Source organism: Carassius gibelio, chromosome A9 (assembly GCF_023724105.1).
Source record: "Carassius gibelio isolate Cgi1373 ecotype wild population from Czech Republic chromosome A9, carGib1.2-hapl.c, whole genome shotgun sequence".
NCBI classification, from domain to species: domain Eukaryota; kingdom Metazoa; phylum Chordata; class Actinopteri; order Cypriniformes; family Cyprinidae; genus Carassius; species Carassius gibelio.
The window spans coordinates 8,107,405-8,133,790 of record NC_068379.1 but is presented as its reverse complement, the minus strand read 5'-3'; the positions used below and the strand labels follow the sequence as shown (position 1 = coordinate 8,133,790).

The following is a 26,386-nucleotide window of genomic DNA, read 5'->3' as shown; positions in this document are numbered from 1 at the left end:
ACACAATCCTTCAAAAAATCTTCAGAAAATAATATTTCAGTAATAAATATTTATTATATTCCTTATATTGAAAACTCTTCTGCTACTATTTTTGTGGAAACTGGGGTACATTTCTTTGATGAAAAATGTAAAAGAACACAATTTTATGTTTCCCTGATTTATAATTATACATTTTTTTGTGATTATGGGAATGGATTGGATTTTATTTGTCAACTACCTGTTTTTTCCCCCCTCTGTTGTGTGCAAGTGTGTGCATCGGTGTTCTGTGAGAATAAGAAAACTGACAAGCACAGGAATATGTTTAGTCATTTTTAGTGTGAAATAAACAGCTGCCCTCAAAAGTGGGCATTGTACAATAAGCCAAAGCTTTCTTGGAAAAATGACCAAATAAAAACAGAAAAGGGACATGTTAAGATGCTTTATATAAAGAACAAAATCGAATTAGACTTCACAGAGTAGGAAAAAACATGATTCTGGATCACTGTGACATAACAACCCTTATCAAATCAGAAAACAAAATAGTGTTTCATTATCTGCCATTAACCCTGCTGGACCTTTTCAATCAAACTCCTGATCGGTACAAACTTGGCTACGAGGAGTATAACATCCCCAACACAAAAATTGGCAATGGTACTCAAACTTCGGTAGATAAAGAAACATAAAAATCATGATTAAAGGAATAAAAACATATAAGCGGAGAATAATTGTCCAGTACAAAGTGGAAACAAAGCCACACTTGTACACGGACGGACAGCAAACGAGTGCATCCTCCCTGAAGACCTGCAGTGTGAGCTCCTTACTAAACATCCCTCTCTGTGAGTAAAGGTGCCAGACTCATGGCTACAGTAAGCAAATGAAGGAGAGGGAATTCAAAACCTACACATCGACCACGGTGAGCGTCACCCACATCATCACAGTTATGCAGTTGTGTAACGCTTCCCCATTGGCTGCTACTGAAGGCGGCCGCAGTATTTGGACACAGCACTGCTAAACTGACGCCAGACACTCAGAGCTGCTCGTTTGGTCCTGAAACAGATCTGCGTATTACTGCTGCAAACCATCAAACACAAATCAACAGTTTCTCTCTCTACTTTATCAAAGAGTGCGAATTCAATTTGGCAAACTACAAACCGATTCATTTCATACAAATGATTCTTGATGCCGAATACAGTCCAGTTCTTTAAAAAAGGTAAAGCCGAAGCAAGTTTTTTTTTTTTCTTTTTTCTTAGAAAAGCAGTTGTGGACAAATCCAAGTTACAATGTATATAAATATCCTTTTGCTCAAAAAAGACTTCATTCGCAACAAATTCATATTGAAAGATCTGATCAACTAACTCTGAGAGGTTTGAGAATCATGATACATAAAATGCTTTTAAATACATGATTGTTTCATATCTTCCCCATTTGTTGGGCCTGGGTTTACCTACAGAATAAAACATCAAATGAATGTTCATGAGGAGCATCGGAGACATGTAAAGACACTATTGGACACCCTTATGATTCCCAAGAGCACACTGGCAGGCTTCTCTCTGGAGTTCATGTTTTACATCTTCCTCCTCATGTGAAGAACGTACACCACCAATATCGCTTACCAACTAGAATTAAAATGAAACAACCGCTCACCAACAAATGGAAATTCTGCCATTACTTACTCCCCACTAGTTCAGAGCCGGTCTTCTGAGGCTTTGTGTGAGGAACAGATCAGTTCTGGGGCTGATGAGATGACTTTCACTGAATAAAAGCTTACATTTAGGGACTGTTTCTCACACAACGCAATATCAGATGATTTAGTATCCAGCATCTGAGTCACATTGACTATTCTGATGAGAATTTTTGACAGACGTGGAAGTGCTGCTGCATTGAAAGAAATCAATTTTCCCTCAAAGAGCCCACAGAAGTTTGGAATGCCGTAATGGAGGGGGAATAAATAATGTGAGGATTTTCACTTTTGGCTAAGTTGCTCCTTTAACATCAGCCACCCGTTTGTCCCCACCGCTGCATTCTTAACACAACAACACGATTATTCCCATTCCAACAAGAACACACTGAAACAGATGCTTGACACCCATGAAGAACTCCAGCTTTGTACACGCCAGCTTATAATACAATATAAGGCATTTCAGTGTTGTACGTGAAAACAAGAAATAATGCTTCCCTCATAAAAACATGAACAAAACCCCCAATAATTCTATATTTGTAAAATATATATATATATATATGTGTATATATGCATTCACGTAAAAGTACATATTTACGTAAAGGAGGGTAAATATGTAAAGGTATAAAAGCAAGGTATATGCGTTAGCGTGGAATCGATGTAGTCAAAATGAAGTCTCAAGATGTGGGGAAGAGGCAGAAGCTTGGCAGTCCAACAGACTGTTTCCCAGAGCAGAGGTTCGGCGTCACTCGGCCGCGTCCCCGGCGGACACGGAGACTAACTGCAGAGGAATCTCGGCTGCGCTCAGCTGGTCCTGTGAGCTAGACGTGTTGACGGTAGCGCTGACGGTGGCCAGGCCCTGCATGGTGCCGGGCTGGAGGTTGGTGAGGATGAGTGTGGTGCCCCCCGTCGTGATGATGCTGTCCGAGGACATGGCTCCGCCCACACTGGCCACCACAGCTCCGCCCCCTCCCTTCTTGTTCTGATGCGTCTTTATGTGCTTGGCCAGGTGATCGCTGCGCATGAATCTCTTCGAACACTCTGAACACACAAACTTCTTCTCTCCTGTTAATAAGGATAGAAAAAGAAAGAGAAAAAGAACAGATAAAAGCAGTTATAAAAACTAGTGAGATCACGTTCATGAAGCCAGCTCCAAAAGCTCGATTTAAGATACTCATTTTAAGAAACTTAAATCCCATGTTGCAGGTTAACCACCAATGTCGATTAATGGGTACATAAATATGTATATTATTATAAAAATGTCTCAAAAGTTTTTTTTACGTTTTTGGTATTCACTGGGGGTTTTTTTACGCAATTCGGTGATGACGTCACGTTGGGGAGAAGTGGAGGAAAGGTAGGCTCTAGTATGAACTATGGCAACTGACTGGGATGAGGAAGAGGTGGCAAGAGCCAACATGTATGATGGCCCGCAGCCGTATGATTTTGAACCTGCCAGACGTGAGGGGGCAAATGAGGAATTGCCAAGAACTGATGTCCGTCAAAGCCAATTGAATTCATGGTCCGAGGAGACTGGAGAGTTGGTGAAGTGTCCTGGTGAGTTGCTATCATTTAGCATCGCAGCAATGAGCACTGGAGCTAGTCTACGAGCAGCAGGGCACAATAACGACACACATATATACATACTACATATATACATTTACTGTATTTGGATAGCACCAAGTGAAAAATCAACGTTTTCTTTATATCTAGTGGCGGTGATCATGACGTTAGTTCAGATAAGTACCGGTAACTTTTGTCGTAGTGTCGTAGTACTGGTAAACTTACTACTGGTAAATCTATCTGTCTATCTATCTATATATCTAGTCTATCTATCTATCTATATCTATGTGATATCTGAATTCTCTCGTCTACTACTCGTCTCTCTAGTCACTCTCAATGCTCTCAAGGCGGCTTTGGTAAATTCTCTCCCCAAGGTGACAATGCAATATTTTGTGGGGTAAAGGAGAATCGTTGCAAACTGCTGTAAGACAGTGTCTACTTTTACTTATTATATTCTGTTTTGTGATACCGAACAACATAAAATACAATGGATAACAGTTGAAATGTTTAATACCAACAAGCAAATTGCACAAATTTGTTGAAAAATGAACCCTGCAACACGGCCTTTAAGACACACACACACACTATCCACCTTTTCCCTGACGTAAAAATGGGTGCCGCCATTTATAGATTACATGGGTAAAGCTTCCGGTCTCATTTGCGTCCATCTATTTTTAGCTGTACAAAACATTTAGTTTTGCTGCTTGATATTGACAACTGATGTGTCCTTTCATATTATTTTAATCTGTTATCATAATTAAGAACACACTGGTTTGTACTGCAAACGGTTTTACAGTTTACTCCACGTTATTATTCTCCTCGTTATTTACCTATAGCGGCTAATGAAACGTCATTGTTAATACACATACTGACATCGCCCTATGTTGGAACATTCATTTTAGAAATTTTTTATAATAAGTCTGTTTTTTCTTTCTTTTCTTGGAAAGAAAGTTGAAAGAAAATGAGAATACTTAAAAGCATCAATTAAAATGTAAACAGTAGTGCATTTTATTAGGGATGCACGATATTGGATTTTGGCCGATATTCGATATGCCGATATTTTCTAAATAATTTTGCCCGATGCCGATACCGATATCGATATATATACAAATATATACTGATATATTTACAAATATATACTGATATATTTAAACTTTAATTTTACTGAAGAGAAATCCATGTATCTTTTCTGTACTGATTCTACCATAAATTTATTATTTTATAAATGTAGACAGACATTCACATCTGAAAAACAGGTCAATTATTTCACTTGGAGAATATCGGTTTGGCTCATCGGCAAAAATATTCATATCGGCCGATACCGATAATGGTCATTTTAAGCTTTTATCGACCGATACCGATGTTGTGCCGATATTATCGTGCATCCCTACATTTTATATGTGCTTGCTACAAATTCTTTTTAGCTGCACTGTTACCTTAGCAACACATCAAACTGAGCATTCCAAATCAGTCACTAATGAGACTATATGGGTGATGATAGCTGCCTATGTAAGCAGTTCTGTAGGTTTGGAACCGAAGCAGTCACTGTGTGTGTGTGTTTGTGTGTGTGTGAGAAAGAGAGAGAGTACCGGTGTGTGTTCTCCTGTGTCGCTGTAATTCATCACTGCGTGTAAACCTCTTCCCACAAAACATCCAGGTGCACACAAAGGGTCTCTCTCCCGAGTGCCAGCGCAGGTGAGCTCTCAAGTGAGACGTCTTCCCATACACCTTCCCGCAGTCGGCTATATGGCACACGTGCTGTTTCTTCTTGCCCATGTTAGATCCCCTGCAACATATAATTAAAAATGTACAGTAAGAAAGTAAAAATATTACACATCCAGTGATGAAGACATATAGTCAAACACAGACCATGGGGACGTCCGTATTACATATGAATATGAACACAGAAGTTGTACTGTGTCTCAAAACAAAGTGAGGAAGTGTGCTCTCACCTCCCGCCTCCCTCTTTGCAGTTGGGGCAGGTGCATGCGACCCTTCGCAGACGTTTGCCCTCCTGGTTCATTCCCTCCATCTCCTCCTCCACTAAACGAACACGAAGGTGAGAGAGGTCATTGGCATTCAGCGTAGAGCTACTGTCCAGAGGCCACTCCTCCGAATCAGGCTCCTCCTTAATCTGAATATCTATAGAGTATAGTGTGATCAGTGTTACACTAACAGCACTGCATCATTAGCGCTAAACACATCTTCCCTCTGCAATGATTCATCTTGTTCACTTTAGGTCTTGTTTATAGGGCCCTATGATTTCCATGATGGGGAAAACATGGTTGGAATCAAGTCGTAAAAATGCATTTTACTGTATAATTTGGCAAAATTTGAAAAAAAAAAAAAATTTACTTCATAGGGCCCTACATCTAACTAGTATTTTTTTGGGGAAAAGGTTAACTACATACATACAGAAGCAGCAGCTGCAGTACCTCCAGTGCTGTCGGTGTCCTCCGACTGCTGGAACTGAATGCCTGTCTGGCCCACAGCGTTCACCGTCACCGACTGCAGGTTAGGCATCTGTCCGGAGGTCAGGCTGACTGCTGTACCTCCCTGACCCAGAGACAGCGTCTGCACCGGGGCAAGAGTGATCTGCTGAGCTGGAGCCGTCTGCAGCTGAAGGTTCTGGAGGTTCTGAACTCCTTGGACCTGAACGGACAGATAGGGGCAGGAGAACACAGCGACAATTAAAATATAATTAAACTATTTTTGCTAACATTTTAAAACCACAGAAGGCTTGTGTTATTTTAAAGAGTTTGTTTGCACTTCTGTGTTAAGTCACATGTTTAAAGTTTGTTCACACTATAAATCATGTTTAAATAAAACAATTGATGATTCAAATCGGCTGAGCTGTGAGATGAATTGCAATTCAGTTTGTGGTGTGGGGTTTTATATGAATGTCACTCTGAGGGAAACTGACTGTCTTTAGCAAAATTTAGATGGTGTTTCTTTTCATCTGGTCTCTGTATAATTCATAATAAAGCATAAGACCAGCTGGTTTATTCAGAGGAAACGATGTTTGACTGCTGTTCTGTAAGCACCACCTGCTGTCAGAGAGTGAATTTTGCATTTTCCTTCAGAGCTTCTGCTGTTTTAGTTTCAGATCATTCTGCTTTTGCTTCAAATGTAAAAATCTTACAAAAACTGATCATGCTGTATTATTGTTTGGATTGTGATTCAAATGCAGTGTTTGCCTCTCATTTTAAATTGAAATTACAGCCAAAGCTTTAGTTTGAAATATCAGAGACATTTCATTCATTTTCGAACCATTTATTTATTTGATTTGGGATTTGTTTTAAATTTTTAATTTAGTTTTGTTATTTGACATATTTCAATTTCACAAAGAAATATGCTGCATTTTTGTCTGAAAAATAATAAATGGACACCTTTTTACCTACCTTTTTTTTTTTGTACTGACTTGATAACGAAGTACCGGGTCTTTTGACAATTTTATGATTATGATTCATATTATTATTAATCTATTACACACAAGCAATTTTAGTTTAACAGTTACTATAAATCATTTATATTAAATGATAAATAATGTTTACAGATGATGTAATATAAATAAGCTGTAGTATCAATAGCTTTCCTGACCTTTCATGTTTGAGTCTCTATCACTATATATTTTCAAATGTATAAACTAAGTTAACAAGTTTTACTTGTCACTGCACCGATAAAGCAAGATTATTTATTTTATTTGTCCTCCATGTTTCATATGACGTTTAAACTTGTCATATTCTTCTATCTCTTAACCTTTAACCTTTAGTTTTGAATCTCGCTGGGTCTCTCGCAAGAAGTAAATCAAACTTGCTTTGTGTTGCAAGGCTCGTGATTGGCTGTTCGCCAGTGATGTCACACATTCATGTGCACGCGCTCCACAAACTCAGGATCAAAGCCTGAGTTGACAAAGAAAGTTGATGATCAGCATCATGGTATCAACAAAGCCGAATTGGAGAGGTTTGGTTTTGTCGACTTAAAACTATACTGTAACTCTGAATTTGTTTAGCTACCATCATTGTACAGGCCATAGGTCACTTGTTTGTTGTTGTTGTCATGGCCACATTAAAACGATGTTGCAGGAAGTGGTGTTTTAGTAGTGCAGCGTGTCTGTACCAACAGGGAAATAATTACAAATTCTGTAAAAAATTCTCAATTCAATTCTACACGGGCCGCAAGCTCTGTGATTGGTCTGCAAGAAACCCCCTCCATATGTGCTTGAGTTTGTGTGTGTTTATTGCACTTTATTGTATATAAGAAGGTGTTACATTTAAACAAAGCTAAGAACAACGGTCTTATCATTTATTATACTACATAGCATTATACAACAGTAGCTGTCCACGACAAACAATGTTCATCTGCAGGGTACAAGTGCTTGTGGGGATGGAAAGAATGTCATCTTCTCCTGTTACTTTGTTGTCTCCTTTTGTAGTTTTAAATAATGATTACTAATGGCGTAGATCCGACGCAGAAGTATAAATCAGCCTTAAAACAGTAATTAAAATAAAATCTATCACAAATGATTCATAACTACGTACCTGGAAGGTCTGCCACTGTATCTGTCCTGACGGAGAGACGGTTTGGGCCTGGATGAGGAATGTTCCTGGGTTGATGAGCTGGATGTTTTGGAGAGAATGCTGGGCCTGAGCAGACACCTGACCCTCGCCGGTCTGCAAGGGCATCTGCTGTAACTGGATCACCTGCTGTCCTCCAGACACCTGACTGAGGTATCCCGAGCCGTCAGCCTGTGTCAACACGCCCGTGCCGTCTATCGTGCTGGTGTGCTGCTGCGAGGAGGATGCTGAAGATGTTGTAGGCACAAACATGTCCTGGGCTGCATTAGAGTTGAGCGTCTGTTGCTGTTCCCCTGCTTTCTCCGAGCCGTCAGAATTCTCCATGCTCTGATTGGTCATGATGAGCTGTCCGTCAGCCGTGACGCCGGTGGCGATTGGCTGAGCTCCCGAGAGCCCCAGAGAGTCCAGATCCAAGCTGTTTATTGGCACAAAGGTAATGTTCCCAGGCAAACCCAGAGGCACGTTAGTGACCACCTGACCCTGAGTGCTGAAGGTCGAGCTTCCCAGAGACACCTGCGGGATCTGGTGCACTTGGCCAGACTGGGTCATGAGGTTCTGACTGTTGCTGAGAAGGTCGGCGGATGCCGAGACGCTGATGGTATGGGTGCCGTCTGGGAGGATCTGGATCTGCCCTGCGGCGTCCTGCGCCATTGAGGCCCCATCGACGGCAGAGTAACCCAGCTGCCCTTCGGCTGTCTGCACCTGAGGGATGACTTGGTATTGGATATTAGGCACTGCGCCGCCGGACGCGTCGGTCCCTGACGTGAGTAAGATGGGCTGGTTCTGGAGACCCTGGAGGCTCTGGAGAGGAAGAACATACTGTCCATTGGACGTGACGATACCCGTGCCGGGGAGATGCAGGACACCCGAATCATCCTTCACTGCCTCCCACCTTTCAGACGACCCTGTTAACTGCACTGAGAGGTCTGCGTTCTAGGGAGGAAATATGTTCACAAAAGTTAAACACATTCAATGTGATGCCACAAAAGTGCATGTACATGGCAAGACTCAATAAAACCTTTTTTAAATGCATATATTATATGTTCCATGACCAGCCTCTGAATGACTGACTCGCTGAGAAGTTTGTAACCTAAAACTACACACTTAAAAATGGCACGTTCCTTTCTTTTTGAGTTTTTACATGCTGGTCTGTACCAACCTGTACCATTGGTTATTGTTAAAAATAAGTTGTACCCGGAACTAGACTATAATTTATTTACAATAAACTAAAAGGAAGCACAACCAGATCAGAGCTCCCACCCTTAAAGGTTTAGTTCACCCAGGTATGGAAATTATGTCATTATTGACCCATAAATAACCCTCATGTCGTTCCAAACCCGTAAGACCTCCGTTCATTTTCAGAACACAGTTTAAGATATTTTAGATTTAGTCCGAGGGCTTTCAGTCCCTCCATTGAAAACGTATGTATGGTATACGGTCCATGTCCAAACACTGCAGTGGCACTGCTGACGTGTTATCTTTGTTATTGGGCGCACCAGAAAACACGTCAGCCGCGTCGTACGTCAACAGTCACAGCAGTCGCACTCACAACCGACCCAGAAGAGAAGACAATGATGAATAAAGTCATAACTTTTGTTATTTTTGGACCAAAATGTATTTTCGATGCTTCAACAAATTCTAACTGACCCTTTGAAGTCACATGGACTACTTTGATGATGTTTTTCTTACCTGTCTGGACAAGGACAGTATACCGTACACACAGTTTCAATGGAGGGACTGAGAGCTCTCTGATTAAATGTAAAATATTTTAGACTGTGTCCCGAAGATAAACAGAGGTCTCACGGGTTTGGAACGACATGCGGGTGAGTCATTAATGACATAATTTAAATTTTTGGGTGAACTAACCCTTTAAGTCTGGGATGTAAACATTCACCAATTGTAGTACACACGTAATACAAAGCACACACGTCTGGGCTCACACTCGAACATCAGTAAGGTCTAATAAAGGTGAGATCGGTAGTTTCTGACTCACCCCTCCAGCAGCGGCAGCATTATCAGAGTTTGTCCGGTTCTCGGGTCCTAGGCCGGTGCATGTGGCGGCGAGCAGGGCGAGCGACGAGGGCTGTCCGTCCTGACGATGGGCGGGTTTAACACATGGAAGGGGGTGGCCACACAGGAAGTACCAGTGTTTAAACAGAACAAAGTGAAAACTTCACCAAATCACATGCATTAGAATAAGAGAGGAGCTGATTTGGTCTGGTTTACCTGCTCTGAACCGTCCTGAGCGCTGCTGCTGTCCGCCATCACTCCCGCCTTCACTGGCCCTTCAGGCGCTTCAACACACACAACAACACACAACAGCCGTTAGAGCCCGTACACTGCGCGCGCCTGCTGCACACTGGGCTTCATCGGGTGTAACAGAGGCGCTTCGTTGTTTTGTGGCTGGTCTGAGCTGTGTATTTGTTTCCTCCGCGGATCTTAAACTCTCTTCAGTTTCACCCGCCTGCTAACGTTAGCCTAGCTTAGCATAAACATAGCCAGCACAAAGATTCAAAGCGACCGTTCCCGCGCTCTCTGGATCCTACGTACCGGTCATTACGTGAGTTCTTTATAGAAGACTTATATCCGCGGTTAATAACACTCCGAGCATGGTTACTTTAATCGGTGCCTGCGCTCGCTTTGGTCCAGTTTTTTTTTTTTCCTAATTTGATTGACGGCGGGTCTTCCACTTCGCCACTTGCGTCACGGACAGGAAGTCCCGCCCTTGCTCTATCCTCTGATTGGAGGTCAGCCTGGAGTACTCGCCTTGTGATTGGATAGACGTCCCGTCTGTCATCTCGACCGGGTTCCTTCCTATATTTAGTTGTCGCTGGAGCGCAAGTTTTGTTCATGAAGATGTAGTTTCCGTCTGAGTAGTGAACTACAGAGTTTGTTTTGTTACCCTGTTTGATGCGTTTACCCCTTTACCTTTTAAGTTTAGCAAGAAAGTATTTGTATTTGTTTCTTATAGTTTTACTATATTTTGGAAGAATACTAGCTCACTTGTTTCTATTCAGACAAGTAGGGAAACTGATGATACATATTTTTTCATGGTCTTGTAATCAGCAATTAAGAGGTTTGTGGTTTAATGTAAGAGGCCACTTGAGCTCAGTCAAGTGTTTCTCAAGGAACAGGAGTGATTAATAATATGCAGTTATTTCTGAAGATCAGCCTAAATGGAGAAGTCTTTTACAAAAGATGTGTCAGAGATGGAATGAGCCACACTGAAAATATTTTTAGTAGTTTATTCTTTTAATAATTTACTCTCCTAAAAATCTTCCCTGGATACAGAGAAAAACCAAGAAAAACAAAATTCACCTACTCTATAAGAAAACAACAACTAAATAAATAAATTAAATACTATTAAAAAAAAAGGCATTCACAACAGAACATATAGGCTCAATAAATCATAAAAGAATCGCTAGTCAATAATATTGTAAAAATCTAATAAAATCTTTGAACCATTCAAGAGGTTTGTGGGGTTTTCCAGTGCAGCATAATATGTAAAGTGAAACTAGGATGATAACACTTGCAAAGCCTGCAGCACAACAGAGACACTATATATATATATATATATATATATATATATATATATATATATATATATATATATATATATATATATATTACATATATTGACTCTGACCTTCAAATTAACTGGAACATAATTCAACAATTTGCCTATAGCTTATGAAAGCTTTGTACAGGAGTAAAGCTGTCATGTTGATCTGTCTATCATCTATACTTTTCTTGAAATGTATATATCTTAATAACAATTTACAGCTGTAGTATAGACTAAACCATATGAAATGCACCATACCAGCATCAGAAATGATCTTGGTCGTGCAATTTATTTTTTCCCAGTGAAGGCAGACACCCTATGATTATTGTAAAAAGCCCCTATAAATTTTAAGCAAAATGAAAGAACAAACTGGTGAGACATGATTTCAAACAAAATCAGTTCATTTTCAGAAATGGCTAGCCAAACACTTTTGTAATATGTTTGGTATAATTTTATGCAGTTCGGTATGAATGTATGTGTGTGTGTGTGTGTGTGTGTGTGTGTATATATATATATATATATATATATATATATATATATATATATATACAGTCATGGCCAAAATTATTGGCACCCTTGATATGAACAAAGAAGCCTTTGAAAATATATCTGTATTGTAATTCATTTTGATCTTTTATTAAAAAAAATCACAAAAACGTAAACTTTCATTGAAGAAAAACAATTGAAAAAGGTGGGAAAATCTCATTATGAAATAAATGTTTTGACACTCTTTTTTCAAATACTGTTTAGAAACCTCCTATAGCAGCTCTGATTTCCTCCTATAATGCCTGATGAGTTTGGAGAACACCTGACAAGAGATCAGAGACCATGTTTCTACACAGATTCTCCTCAGATCTTTCAGATTGCAAGGTCCATGTTTATGCACAGTCATCTTAGACTCACACCACTCGTTTAGTGTCCAGGTCAGGGAACAGGGACGGCATTGGTCTGCCACGTTCTGTTCTTTGAAGCTCCACAATCTTTTGCTGCACATCAGAACTGTATTCTGGATCCTCTGCAGTGAATGGGTGCCATCAGAATGAGATACCAAACATCTGATAAAAACATCACCGTAATCCACAGCACTCCAGTCCATCAGTTAACGTTCAGTGAAGGGAAAAGCTCTGTGTGCGTAATAAACATATCCATCATTAATGCATTTTACTTACAGTATTACAGTATATAATTCATAATAATAAGAGCTGCTTCGGACTGATTTTCTAATAAGCAGTACTTAATCTGTGCATATTTCTCTCCTGATTCAGACAAGACAACTTTTTCACTAGAGAGATCAATGTTATGAACATAGAATTAACTTTGACCACAAACAACCGTTTGAAGTTTACCTTATGGATTTATTTATTACAAACATACATCTTTTCACTTCACAAGAGATTAACTGATGGACTGGAATCATATGGATTACTTGTGGATTATTGTGTGGATAATTGTGTGGGTGAGTAAATCATTTTTTTTAAAACAGATTTTCATTTTTGGGGCGAACTATTCCATTCAATCTTTAGATACTATTATTGTTTTTTGAACTCTGAGATGAATCCATAATCCATAATGTTCGTAAGTGACGGCCTTTATTGAGCTATTCGATTTAATGCTGATATTGCTCATACTTAACGATAGGAACTGCATAAAGAGAACATGAAAGTTTGTGTTGTTAGCATCACCATCTCACACACACACACACACACACACACACACACACACACACACACACAAATAATAATTTAAAAAGGATAAAACCATTTCTAATTTTCCATAAGTTAGACAACCGATGTACCTTTGCCTCCCTGATTCATAGTGCGTCAAGGGAGTACGTCAGCACAGAATGAGGAAATTAACTTAGGAAATTAGACTGTCTTGGGGGCAAATTCGGCAGATTGTTTTGTTATTCACCAGAGAGCATTAGTGGGAAAAAAACTGGGTGGAAGTTGATATCACCGAGATCATATAGAAAAATCATTTTGCATCGTCCTACACATCTAGAAAGAGAAAACAGTCTGTTCGCGGGCAGCAGTGTTGCTTTTATAAACGCTAAAAGATTAGCACGATTGCATTGAGATAACAGCCCAGAGACATTCTGCACTCTCAGCTGCGTTCCTGATCTAAGACTCTGTTCGCCGCGTCGTTTCCACTGTGTCAGCTCCTCCCTGAGAGTGACCAGAGAGCAGCGTTTTCCTCCAACCTTCAATTCAAACTTGGCCCATTACAGCCAGACTACAAAAGCACTTTCCCTGCACTCAGGGGCTCGCACCAGTGAGTGGGGGATATTTCCAATCACTCCGCTGTCAATCTGAGTGTCAGGTAAACACAGGCTGGCAGACAGAGCCTTTAGAAAGGCCCACATCTGTGGCTCTCGCTTTCCTAGCTTACCTTGTGCTGGCTTATCCACAATCTAACGCACAAAGACACCCACACTCAAATGGAAAGGCAAAACGCAGCTGTTGTACAATGGTGCAGGTATCTTATCTCATATCTTTAGATTGAAGTACTACACAATAAGTTAATTGCCTTGAGATTTCGTCTGATTTGTGAGAGGATGTGATTTCAGGCAAGTTGACAAATTGGCTTGCAAACCAGGAACACATTCTTGATTGTTGAACAAGCTGAGCTTGAACACAGAACACAGAGTTTGTATCAGAGTCATTGATTGATTTGGACCGGGGGAATGACGGGATCTGTGGGAGCCGGTTTGGTTTCGCCTCATGGCTAATCAAGTTACGACATCTTCCATAAAGAACCATAACTTTTTTTTTTTTTTTGGAATGGAAAGTTTCTATGTTCTTGAAGGTTCTTCATGGAACCAGATGCCAAAAAAGAATCAATTTTTAAGAGTGTAAGAATTTTTTTTTTTTTAGGAACTGTTCATATAAAGTTTATTTTCTCCTAAGACGAGCTTTATTTTTAGGAGTAGCCTACAGTTCAGCTCACAGTTTTTGAGGATGAGGACATGTCAGGCAACACATCAGTCTATAGTTTCTACAAAGTGAAAGATGAAAATGCACTGAAACGGGTTAACAAAACTTGAATTTGAATGTTTCTCTTATACGTGCATGAATGCATTCCGAAAACTTCAAAGCTGAGGAATTTAAATCCTGTTATTTATGACCTTTCAGAAATCTGCATGTTTAGTTTGGAGAGAAAAAATCAGTCATTTCCCGGTATTTTTGTAAAGCGCAGAGGTGAGACGTGTTCTTCGTCTACTGGGGTGAAAATAGCTGGGCCTGCTTGAATATGAGTTGTTTCTGAAAGCGTCGTATTAACATATAGGCGGAGCGGCTTGCTGGGGCAGATCTACACTGGAAGGGACCGCGTGGAGAGAGTCGGCGCGGCTGGAGGCTCCCGGTGGCCTGGGTAAATGGAACCTCAATGGGGAAGCTTCAAAATGGCACCACAGGAAAGACTGCGGCCAGAATATCAAATGTGTCTCAATGACACATGAGTGAACGGACCTCCATTCGGACACCACTGAGGTGGAGACAGAGGGGTTTACTGTGCTCATGTTTAAAGAAAAATATGTCCATTAGGGGAAAATGTTGCTCTTTTCAAGTCTTCCCTCTAAACGTTTGCCCATGCAGAAAAAAAGAAGAAGCTATTATGAAGGAGGAAGCATTTATGTGAATCACCCTGCATTCCTCTAACTTCTGGACAATAAACTTCATTCAAATGAAAGCAAAAATTGGTGTTGTTTTGCATTTAGAATTTATTGCATCAGGTTTGTTTCTCTCCGTCATCCCATAACATTTAAAGTTGGAGATTGTTTGGAGACATTTTTTCTGAATGTTTTTGGGTTAGCTCTGCGCTGGTCTGATTTACAGCAGCAGGATTTGGTCTTTCATGGTTGCAGTCCTTTAGTCTGTCTGTCTTGCTTGGTGTGGTGCCATTGTGGTTTCTGCCTCGGGGCAGAGTGGCACCAGCTGATGGATGACTATGACAACATTTGTAGCGCAGGCACTAAAAAACCAGCCACTAATCGCTCTTTGATATCTTCTAATCCTTCCTCTTCTTTTCACAAATCTGTTGTAATTAAATCAAATGAAAGCAGTCCCGAGTGGAGAACACAACTGGAGTCTCTCTGATGTGTATTTTATCCACCAAAGTCAATCGAGTTCTCCTCATCGCCTTTACATTCCTGACATCTTTGCGCAATGACGTGTTGACACGCGAGAGCGGTTTATTATGTTCTGTCTTATGAACTACATATGCGCTCTTCTAAATAACTTTATTATTGTTCCAGAAATGTTAGTGTCACTGTATGCAAAACAAAATGTTGTAGCCAAGCCACAGAAAACAACTTGTCGTTCCTAGCTCATTTAGCTCTGACAAACAGGCCTCAATAATGGGTTTCAGCTTTGGCTCGCGCAAGCAGAACTCGGCCCTGGGAGTGAGAGAAGAAACCCAACCTCTACTTATCTCCCTGTGAACGTCTTAATGGGAGAAACCTCAGTGGAAACCTCAGTGGCCGCTGAAAAAATGCTGAATGGAGACGGATCCAAAAGAAGGAAAATGTTCCCGTGTGCGTTTCCTGCTCAGCTGACCCGTTTTTCTCCAGGGCGAACTAGGTTTGGAAATCTAAAATGTGATTGTACAGAACTTTAGACACTTCAGCGACAAGTCCTCAACAAAGATTAAAAAATAAAAAGAAGTCCGGACCCATCAATCATATACCTAAAACCCTCTTTCACTAAGAAAGAAAATAGGCATTATATAATAAATTGCTGAAATCACGAAGAAATATGTGTGTATGTTTTCACCGGATGAAAATCAGGCATTGAAATCAGTATGCATGGTTTCCCAGTGTTCCTGTGGAGCGAGTCAAAATATCCCTCTCTATGACCCACAATCACAACATGTAAAGTACTACAATTTAAAATATTCTGTCATCTCTCTCTCTCTCTCTCTTCCTTTTTTATCATACACATCTTCTATTCAATCTCGCCTTGAAGTACAGACACAGTAATACAGAAACGGTTTTGTTTTCCCCTATCTAAGAGTGCAATTTCAGCCGGGAGTACTATACTACAGTGAATCAGAAGCTCAGACTTTGTCTCGTAAATATGAGAAAGATGGCAATTTATGCAGTCTCCCTGTAGAGCGTGTGTGGAAGAGAGTGCTCTGAGCTCCAGGCCGATTGTGTGGGGGTTTTTATATCTAGGTTCCTGTAGAGAATGTGATCAGACCGTCGAGTCATTACCTTTCCATTACACACACGTACTGAAGGGGACAGGGCTTGGGGTAAGATGTGTCACCGTCAAGCTGTTATCCAAAATGATATAGAGGTTAAACTACATGTCATAATGCTGCTTATCAATTGAAATTATACGAATCATCTATAATATATGAAATATGCCTTAATGGAAAAAAAAGAAATGTGCTCAAGTGGCTCAACTTCCTGGGCCATGCAGGGTTAATTAAACAATTTAGTTTTTTTTTACAGTAAAAACATATGTTACTATAATGTATTATACTATTCCAAAATACTTACTCATACTGAGCATTGGTAGTTGGAACATCTGCTTATCCCACACTGTTACAGACATGAATGATGAAACCTCAAATCCTGGGGCTTGTTTTATTTCTCTACGCCACTGTACATATGATCTTCTGCATGAAACTTGAATAAAGACTTGTAGATAATAAAGACGGGAATATCAGGGGTTATAGGCTACTCACATTATCTGCAAAGCATCCATTTAATATTAATGTTCCAAATGTTTATAAGCAATGAATCAATAAAAAGAAAATTCCAGTTAAGCAAGTAAATATGAAACACATTTGAGTTAGGTTGCTCTCTGTCACTGTCCCCAGTTTGAGTCCCGACTGGAGGTATTTCTGTGTGGAGTTTCCTCCGGGTGCCCCGGTTTCTGGTTGTGAATTACAGACATTAAATTGCGAAAGTGTGTGTGTGTGTGTGTGTGACAGCTGTGATGGACTGGCCATCCATTCATGGTGTTTTCCAGTCTATGGCTCAAGTACTGTTCTGTACAGTGACAAAAAAGGAGAAGAAAAATGGAATTCCAATGAAATATCTAATGTGGCCATGAGTTTTACAACAAGTTTGATAAAAAGTTAGATTACGTTACCTACAATGAGCAACTTGGATTGTGTTACTAACTACAGTTTCATCATGTAATCTGTAAACAATTTGTTATTAATCTTTAGCTCCATTCTGCATGTCAGGGAGCGACTCATTTTACCACACCAACACACAAGTGTTAAAAAAGTGAGCTGTATGTGTATCAGATGAGAAGAAAACAAACACTTTATTAGATCAAGCTCTCACTAGTGCGATGAACAATCGCTGTATTCACAGTAACAGCATCTCAGCGGTGTAGACTCTTTTTTTCCTCACTCAAGCAAACAAACAGTGAAAGGAAATAAAGGTTAATCCAAGCCTCATTTCAGTCGCCGCGGCTCTTCCTGCATGAGATAATCAGGATGGCACACTTTGGTCAAATCCGAATCCCTCCACAGATACAATTATCCCCGTCCCTCGGCCTGCCAGTCGCTCTGTCAGCCCACTCTTTTAATTCTGTAATCAGAGACGAGCAGCCCCCGTATCGCCGTCTCCACACAGCAGCCAGTCAATACAGACATCCCCAAACACACCTCGCCTGATTCCCTCAAATGTTTTATGGAGTGTGGACATCTGGGCTACTGTAAAACACGCATTATCTGAGCTGGGAGGAGAGCAGCAGCTGCTTTGTCCCCGCTGTCAGCCGTGGCAGCGTCGCCGCGTTTGATGGAGATTAATGAAGTATCAGGAGAGTAATACGCTTCTTCGTGCACTCTTACAATCTGGAGGAACGGACCATCCCTGTCTTAAATAGCAAAGCTGTCAGCGCTGAGAGGACCTTTCGCTCCGGCTCAGAGGTGTACAGAGCTCACGAAAAGAGCAGACACAGATAACGCCTCTGGCCTCTCGACAGGTACCCCTCAAAACCTCATTCCCACTACGTGCCCTTGTGTTAATTCGTAAAACAATAGCATGCTTATTAGAGCAGTGTGGAAGTATTTCGTTTAAGATACTGATGATGAGGTAGCCTGTGTCAATACATTAAGCCGTATTTGCACTCTCTGTTCGCACGCGCTCTTAATAAAAAAAATGTCCATGTGTTATTCATACGGTGTCTGAAATCCCCAGTGGGCGACTGTACCTCTTCCCCCGTCAATTCCCATTCAGACATACAGCTGAAATGGAAATAACTCTCTTTCATTTGAGTATTCACACTTCCCGAGGAAACAAAATGACTCCCATCAGCTCCTCGTCGCCTGTCTGTTTGTTCCCTGTCCGGCTGAACTCAAAATAATTGACTTGAAGTGCAAATACTAGCGAGTTTATGCATTCTGCTTCTGAACGGCGCACAATTAATTAGAAGAATCAATGTTCCTTTTAAAAACCCAGGAGACCATTTAATCCAAGCTCAATACCGGCAGACTGCCTGGATGGAGGGGGACACAGGAAAAAATCAATGGCTATTTGTGAATCGTGAGTACGTATTAAAGGCGGCCTCGTCTCACTGCTTCATTTGCACTTGAAAGCAGCCATCTGGAGCAGCAGGCTTGGCTTAAGCAGATATGATTACTAATAATGTGATATAGCCGTACACTGGCCCATTCAAACGCCCTATTCCCACTGCTGAAATGATAAAGCTCTGCTTTCTGCCTTGGGAGAAGTCAGGGACGCACACATGCAGACACGAACACGCTCGTATGCATGCATATAAACAGCCCGCGTGCGCTGGAGTGGGAGGATAAAGGGACGCACCGAGGGGCCTTCAGCCGTTTAGCATCGCTGACGCTCTCTGAACTTCTCTGCATGAATGCACGTGTTTACTTAGCTACTCTTTAGTTAGCTAAATCTGACACAACCTCCCTTTGGGGTTCTCAGCGGACTCATAAACATTGCAGATAAGATTTCTTATAACGGGAAGTTTGGTCTGCTCTGCAGTTAGCTTTATAGAAAACTAAATAGTCCATCTATTTAGTTTAGATTAATTTTGATTTGGTTTAGACAGCTAAGCATGTGACACCAGCAGTATCTATAGACAGCACCTTGACATGCTATGGGTCAACATCATGCAAAAAAAATAAATAAATAATATATATATATGTGTGTGTGTGTGTGTGTGTGTATATAAAGTAATTTCTCCAGTATATTTCAACAAACAAAAATTAGTTTGCATGCTTATGTTTCATATTGCATGCTTAGACTGATTCTGGCAAGGTACTCTCAAAGTTATGAAGAAATATTCTTCCAGTAAAAATAATTAAACTTTTTTCAAATCTGTTTTTTAATAATGTTCTCAAAACATTATTTAGGTTCAAGTTTCTTTATTTTTCACATATTACATACATGTAGTGAAATTTTATTCCCCATTCCTCGTCCCACGGTACATCAACAAAACAACAAGGTAAGGACATACACACGGACTGTATAATAAAATATACAGAGAGAAAAAGAAAGTCTCAGTAATGGAGAATTTTACTGAAATGTTTTAGTTGGAAGTTCATGTATCTAAATGATTCTGGTTTCAGAACATGCAGAGAACATTTGGAATGTCCTCATAATATTTGCAAAAACACAAAAACATTCAGAAATAACGTTTTCATAAATACATACATTTTTGTTAGCTGGTGGCCCCTTAGACTTACATTGTAAGTGAATTTCTGTCAGCACTCAAACTGTTAAAATCATCATAAAATTGCATCAAAATATTTTCTATTTAAAAGTTAAATTAGGAGGGATATACTAGATGAATGGAGACCGCTAGAGTATATTTAGAGATTACAACTAGGACAACAAAGCGTGTGTGTCAGATCCCATGGGCTACTGCTAATAAGGGTTAAAGGGCTTCCTCAATTACACACACATACACACAGGGATTACTGCCTAAAACGCTCGAACTCAATCTCCTTCAGGCTACTGATTAATCTGAGCCGTCCTGATATCACTTAACATCTCTCAGTGTATACACTGATTGAATTTTTTTTCACACTTTAAACTGATTTATAACAGCAAAGCGGATTGTTTTATGACTTTTCCAATTTGACTAACCAGGCATATTATAATATAGTGTAATATTTAAGACAACATTTACTGGATTGTTGCGAGCTTGAACAGTTTATTCTGTTGTTTATTAAATTATGTGATTGGCTCATTTTATAAAATGGCTTTCATAATTAGTTCATTATACTTATGTTATTATAAAAGATTAAAACTGAATTTATGCCTTTGAATTTTAATTATACAGTGTATTTAGAAACTTGAGTTGCATTTGAAATGTCTGGTTGACATTGGAATATAAAATATGAAACTACATAGAATTTATTTGAAAGACATTGCAGAAGCATTTTTTTTAATGCAAACATTTTTCAAATTGACATTTGGTGTGTTTAAAAGGATTAAACAGCAATATCCGAAGACTAAAGGTGCTCTACTGTTTTTTAAACATTAGTGGGTCATGTTGATAGTTAATGGTTCCTCTGCTTGGAGACCTGTGTGAACTTGAGGAGAACTGACTTCATATATCGGTGATAAATCAATCAAAAACTTGCCTGTTAAACACAATTAAAAAAAAAAAAAAAATTGGGGGAAACCTTCATTTTTTTTCGTTTTCATCTATGGTCTGTAGATGTCAGTGGATCCCTATATGGCTTCTTGCAATGAAATTAGTAATGTTTTAGGTTGTATATATAAGCACTATGGTTACACAGTATATGGAGTGGAATACTAGTTTAGTACTTACTGTATACTGCACATTATATCCTGTCTCTTTAAAATAGTATGTGTAAATGTTTACATTATGGGATGATACAGCTTTTTTAAATCTTATACACTCACCACACATATTTTAAGAGTGCAAATTAGGTTGCAGGTGGTGCGGTCAAACATCTGTCTCTTGACCAGTACACATCTCTACTTCTTCCTTCCCCTGATGCAATATCCCTGAAATCCCAGCAGAGCACCTCCGCACCCAATCTTCCCAGACCGCCACCAGCCTCTGCTCTGTCTGGGACGTCATGTTTCCCAGCCTCGGGCATTTCCTGCAAACACTGATATGTGTCACGATAGCATTACCTCAGCCAGTTAAAACAAATGCCTCACTTTTACCAATCAAAGACACACACACACACACACACATCAGAGTCTGAGATTGACTGCTTCACTTAATGTCTTAAAGCTGCAATGTGTCATTGTTTTGAGATTAAAATACTTCTTCCTATCACAGTTCAGTGTGGAGACACTACTGTAAGTCAGCCATTCATGGATAAATTTCAGTGTGGAAACGTTGTGACACTTCATTTGAGTGACTGGACACAGCAACGTTGGCTCAGCCAATCTGAATTGGAACAACCTGTTTTTCTCCAAGCCTAAGCTTTGACAGGTTAGTTCACACAAACTTGAAATTCACTCATCATTTATTCACCCTCATGCTGTTTCAAACCTATAAACCTTTTGTTCATCTTCGAAAAACAGTTATTAATGGAACCTGAGAGGTTCCATATAAATAAACATTGTAGAAATAATCCAAGCTTCTATTTGCCATATTTTATATATGCATGTGCATTTATTAAAGTTTATATGTAACACACTGCAGCTTTAAATCGGCACAAATCACTTGTAACGTAATTTATGCATGTATAGGGAGTAAGAGATTGAGCAATGTTGTAGGTTCACAGCTGGAGTCAAACACCCATCGGCTGCATGAGTCCGATTTTAAGACCGGGACTGAACTCTTTTAACAAGGCGTCAACATGCTTTAACTCAATGCTTTTGTCATTACAAATCCACCATAAAATTCACTTACATGTGGCTAATCTGGCTGTGTGAAAACACAGCAGTTCTGTGAAAAGGTCACAACACATCAGCAGTCACAAAACAAATATATGCAACCCTTATCCATGCTCCCTTCATCCATGTAACCGTCCTAATGTTAAGAATTTCACCCTTTATTTAACTTGCCTGTTGGTATCAGTGTCAGTGCAGCGCAGCTGAAGGGATGAAGTGCTTATACTCCTGATAAAAAGAAGGAAATCAGTCACGGGGTCTGTTCTGTGAGAGACGGCTTTGAGGATCCAGTCAGAGATGTGGATTTGAGACTATGTAGAGTGGATTTCAGACTGGATTTGAACGTTTTGTCAGCTGAGGGCAGTAATTTCTCCCCCTGTGTAAAAGTGAAGATGTGTGTAGCATGTAGACGTCTGAGCTGTCTGATCACTGGAGGCCGTGCTCATCTGGGCCTTGGCATCCTTCCTTCTGCTGGCCTCTTTATAACGACCCAGTTTCATCACATTAGATGTTATAAAACCCGCCTCCGTGTCCTCACGGATTACTCCTTGGATACCTGCGGAGAGCTCAGCTCGTGGAAGATAGAAAGGGGCTAGAGACAGAATAAGGGAGACTTAGATGTGTGTGTTAGGTTTTCTGTGGGCGTACTGAGGATTTATGGGTATAAGGGGCATGTGGCTACAGGTGAAGTGTGAGATTTTTGGAAACTCTTCCCTTGTAAACACACCGTTTCAGTCCTGTTATCAACACGGAGCAGCCTTAAGTCTTACACACGTTATGGATTGATTGATTGGTACACATTTATGATAAAACAGACTTCATGATCAGGTTTACAGGGCTGGTTTGGAAAACCTCTGTAATAAAGTTTGGCCAACTTCGATTCAAAGTCCTGCAGAGTTTCGCTCCAACCCTGATCGAACACACCTGGAAAGTATTACAAGTAATTTACATAATCAGATTACTTTTCAGATTACTTGACTTGAATTCACTTGTTTCCATGTTAAGAGAAATTGGGAGTAAGTGCACAGTTCACTTTTGGTGTGAAAGGGCCATTACAGTTGCCAAAGATATTCCTTTTTTGTTGGTATATAAGATAAATATGCAGGTAAACCCCACTCACGGCACACTACTAAATAATGTTAGTACAAGGGTGTTTCCACCTGCACCAGGAGGACCAACTTCTACCAGAGTTTAGATCAGGGGTCTCCAGCTCTGCTCATGAAGAGCTGCCTTCCTGCAGACTTCAGTTCCAACCTGCTCCAACACACCAGTCTTTAATTACTGACCATGATTTGATTACCTGGTTCAGGTGTATTTGATTGGGGTTGGAGCTGAAATCTACAGGACAGTAGCATTACATCATCAGGTTTGTAGTACCCTGGTTTAGGTCCACCCCAAATAAACACACATGAACTAAGGTAATCAAGGTGAATTACTAGAAACTTCCTGGCAGGTATATTGGGACAAGTGGAAGCTAAATTCTGCAGGGCCTTTCAGGTTCGGGACTGGACATCCCTGAGTTAAACTCTGCAGGAAACGGGCCTGCCAGGAACAGGATTAAACATCCCTTCATTAGAGGCTGCTTATTTAGCATCTTTGTTAGCGTGGTCACCTCACGTGTCAACTACCATCAGTTCAAGACCCCTTGTGGAGTGAGCAGAGCAGAACTGGCTGGAATGGTGCCGTGACCCGGGTGGGAATGAGTTTTAAGCCCAGAGTATACATGTTTTTATGCATATGCTATGGCACAGTGATACAAATTGAATCATCAGCATATTACATGCACAGTCATGTTTTTCTAACCATGTATGCAATGTGCACTCAGGTCACATGTGCACCTTGAGGTTTTTGCACTAATCAGTTGGTCCACAAGGTGGCAACAATGGCTTGGTTCCGCAGTTGAAAAAAAAAAAAAACGAAACGAAACATGAGACTGAACAACAGAAAACTGCTGGATGCGGCAACAACAATAGACAGCCGCGTTAATGAATGTTTGTGTGGGTATAAAGACACTTTTATGTGTTATAACTTTTATAACTATAAAGAGACTGTTTTGCAGATGAACTTTACTCTCCTTGCCACAAGATCGGCATTAACGACTGATGCTGCAGATTCTCAAGCATTCTGTTTAAGGTTGTGACACACAAAATGAATGTCTGACCTTCATTAAGTATCTGTCGGCAGAGTTTTTGAGGTGTGTTCCAGGGATAATCCACAAAAGGGGCAGTTTACCTGAAAATAAGATTTATTTCTCTCTCATGTTGTTCCAAACGTTTTTCTTCAGTGAAACATAAAACGTCCCAATTACGCAACAGTGGACCCCAATGAGGGTATACTTATTTTCAGATCCCAAAATCTGCATAAAAATCCAAACATAAAAAGGTTCTTATATTAAAGTTATTTAAATCATGACAACTCTGAAGATTTTAACATGGTGATGGATATGACAATGTTAATGTATTTGGTCTTGGCGGAATAGATCTGATACACAGCTGCTGTTGGCAATTCCTGCCGCTTTTGGTTATTGCTGTAGTTGTAGATTATTGCTGCTGCTGCTACTGCTGCTGAAAGCAAGTACAGAAACTTATTACTGCCAATGCATATGGTGATACGGTGCCGTGAGTATTTAATACATGCTGCTGCTGCTGCACAAATAGCATATAAAATAGTCTGTAGCAGATCTATACAGGTGGAGCTGGGGGAGGTGGAGGGTTTCAGAGAAAATCTGAAAGTGCACGGCAGAAATCTGTAAATGCAGGGCAGTAAGCTCATTGGCTGCATATGCAGCATGAACCAATCAGCTTGCGCCAAGTCATTTAACTCTCTGAATCAGTTACATTAACAACCCGTCAGCCTACGCCATCTACAGTTTCATGACTGAAATATATATTTGTAGCACATTTACATTATCAAGTGCCATTGTTGTCTGTATCTGGTTCTTGAGTTGCTATATGGTTTTTTAAAGTTTGAAAGATTATTAATCTTACTTTATAGGTGCTTCACATGTGTATATTGGTTTCAGGACATAGCAGGTTTTCTAAAGCGCACGAGAATAAAAAGTAGGTTGTGGAAATGAAAAAGATCTCCTATGGCATCCGTCTGTATTTTAAGAGCCTTTGACTGTCACACAGATGTTGAATCAGTAGTGAACCGCACAGCATGTTTCTGTACAAAGTTTTGTTTACAAAATCTTAACATATTGGTACACTTTATGAAATACTCACATGCAACATTACAAAAGCAGCAATTACAAGATACATCTGTCTCAATGAAATCAAGTTTTGTGAATCAGGCGCTCTAATAAAAAACAATTTATATGCACAGCCGAGGGAACGAAGCTCTGACAGATTAATAAAACAAATGACATTCCGGCGAAGCATCAATTTGACTTGCAGCTGTCGGTGAGCAACCCTGCTCTACTGCACATGGCCACAGAACTGTTGAACACTTTTAATTATGTGTGTAATAAGATCGGGGTCAACATATTTCATGCCAGGAAAATGATGTGTATTTAATGGCTCCCATATATTACCTTGGCTGTGTAACATCTCTGACAGAGTGCCTGTAAGTTTAGCTACCATTAATCAGCATCAGGGTTTGTCTGGTTAGAGAGGAACAGATGAGCGTGCAATGTTCTCCATGTGGGGCATTCGGGAAAGGGATGGGGGGTCTCGATGCAGAGCAGGCTGATAGATAATATTCACCTCAAGGGTGCCTAATAAAGCATGTTACACGGCTTAGCAGGGCAGCGTTACAGACTGCAGTTTTTACAGTGTAAGATGTATTGGGTTAATATAGCTACTCACTGGTGCTTACCTGACTAAGTGCCTTTCGTTCAGAAGCAAGGCTGCCTGTAATCAGTTATGGCCCGGCTTTGTCTAATGAGCTGACTTTCTTGTGCTGTTGTTCGGCTTTAAAGTGAACACGAAATGCCATTCACAACCTATTTTACTTGGGGAATGTGATGTGGCAGAGGACTCTGAATGTCTGAGACTGCATTGAAAGACTGGGATCAAAATTTGATTTAAACCATGAAATAAAATGAAGGATTTAGGGATTTGAAAAATCTAAATTAAAATGAATGAATTTCAAAATTATAATCCCTTTAAAGCTTGACTTTATAATAATAATAATGATAATTGTCTATTTTTTTCAAACAGTTTATTGATCCTTATACATTACACATCAGGCTTTTATGGCTAATATAGATATCAAAGAATATG

At 40.1% G+C, this 26,386-nt stretch overlaps 1 protein-coding gene across 2 annotated transcripts; it reads right to left on the bottom strand.

The window, feature by feature from the left end:
• Positions 1–296: 296 nt before the first annotated feature.
• Positions 297–10,510, bottom strand: LOC128019595 (transcription factor Sp3). Of its 2 annotated transcripts, none has more exons than XM_052605667.1 (8): positions 10,345–10,510; positions 10,021–10,088; positions 9,788–9,886; positions 7,759–8,727; positions 5,653–5,869; positions 5,170–5,359; positions 4,807–5,003; positions 297–2,722 (listed from the first exon to the last, which is right to left on the bottom strand). In XM_052605667.1, exons 1-8 carry the CDS (start codon positions 10,349–10,351, stop codon positions 2,403–2,405), a joined length of 2,067 nt encoding a protein of 688 aa, XP_052461627.1. In that variant the 5' UTR covers positions 10,352–10,510; the 3' UTR covers positions 297–2,402. The 2 variants fall into 2 exon arrangements, with proteins under 2 accessions (XP_052461627.1, XP_052461628.1); XM_052605668.1 differs by having other exon boundaries at positions 5,170–5,260.
• Positions 10,511–26,386: the final 15,876 nt, after the last annotated feature.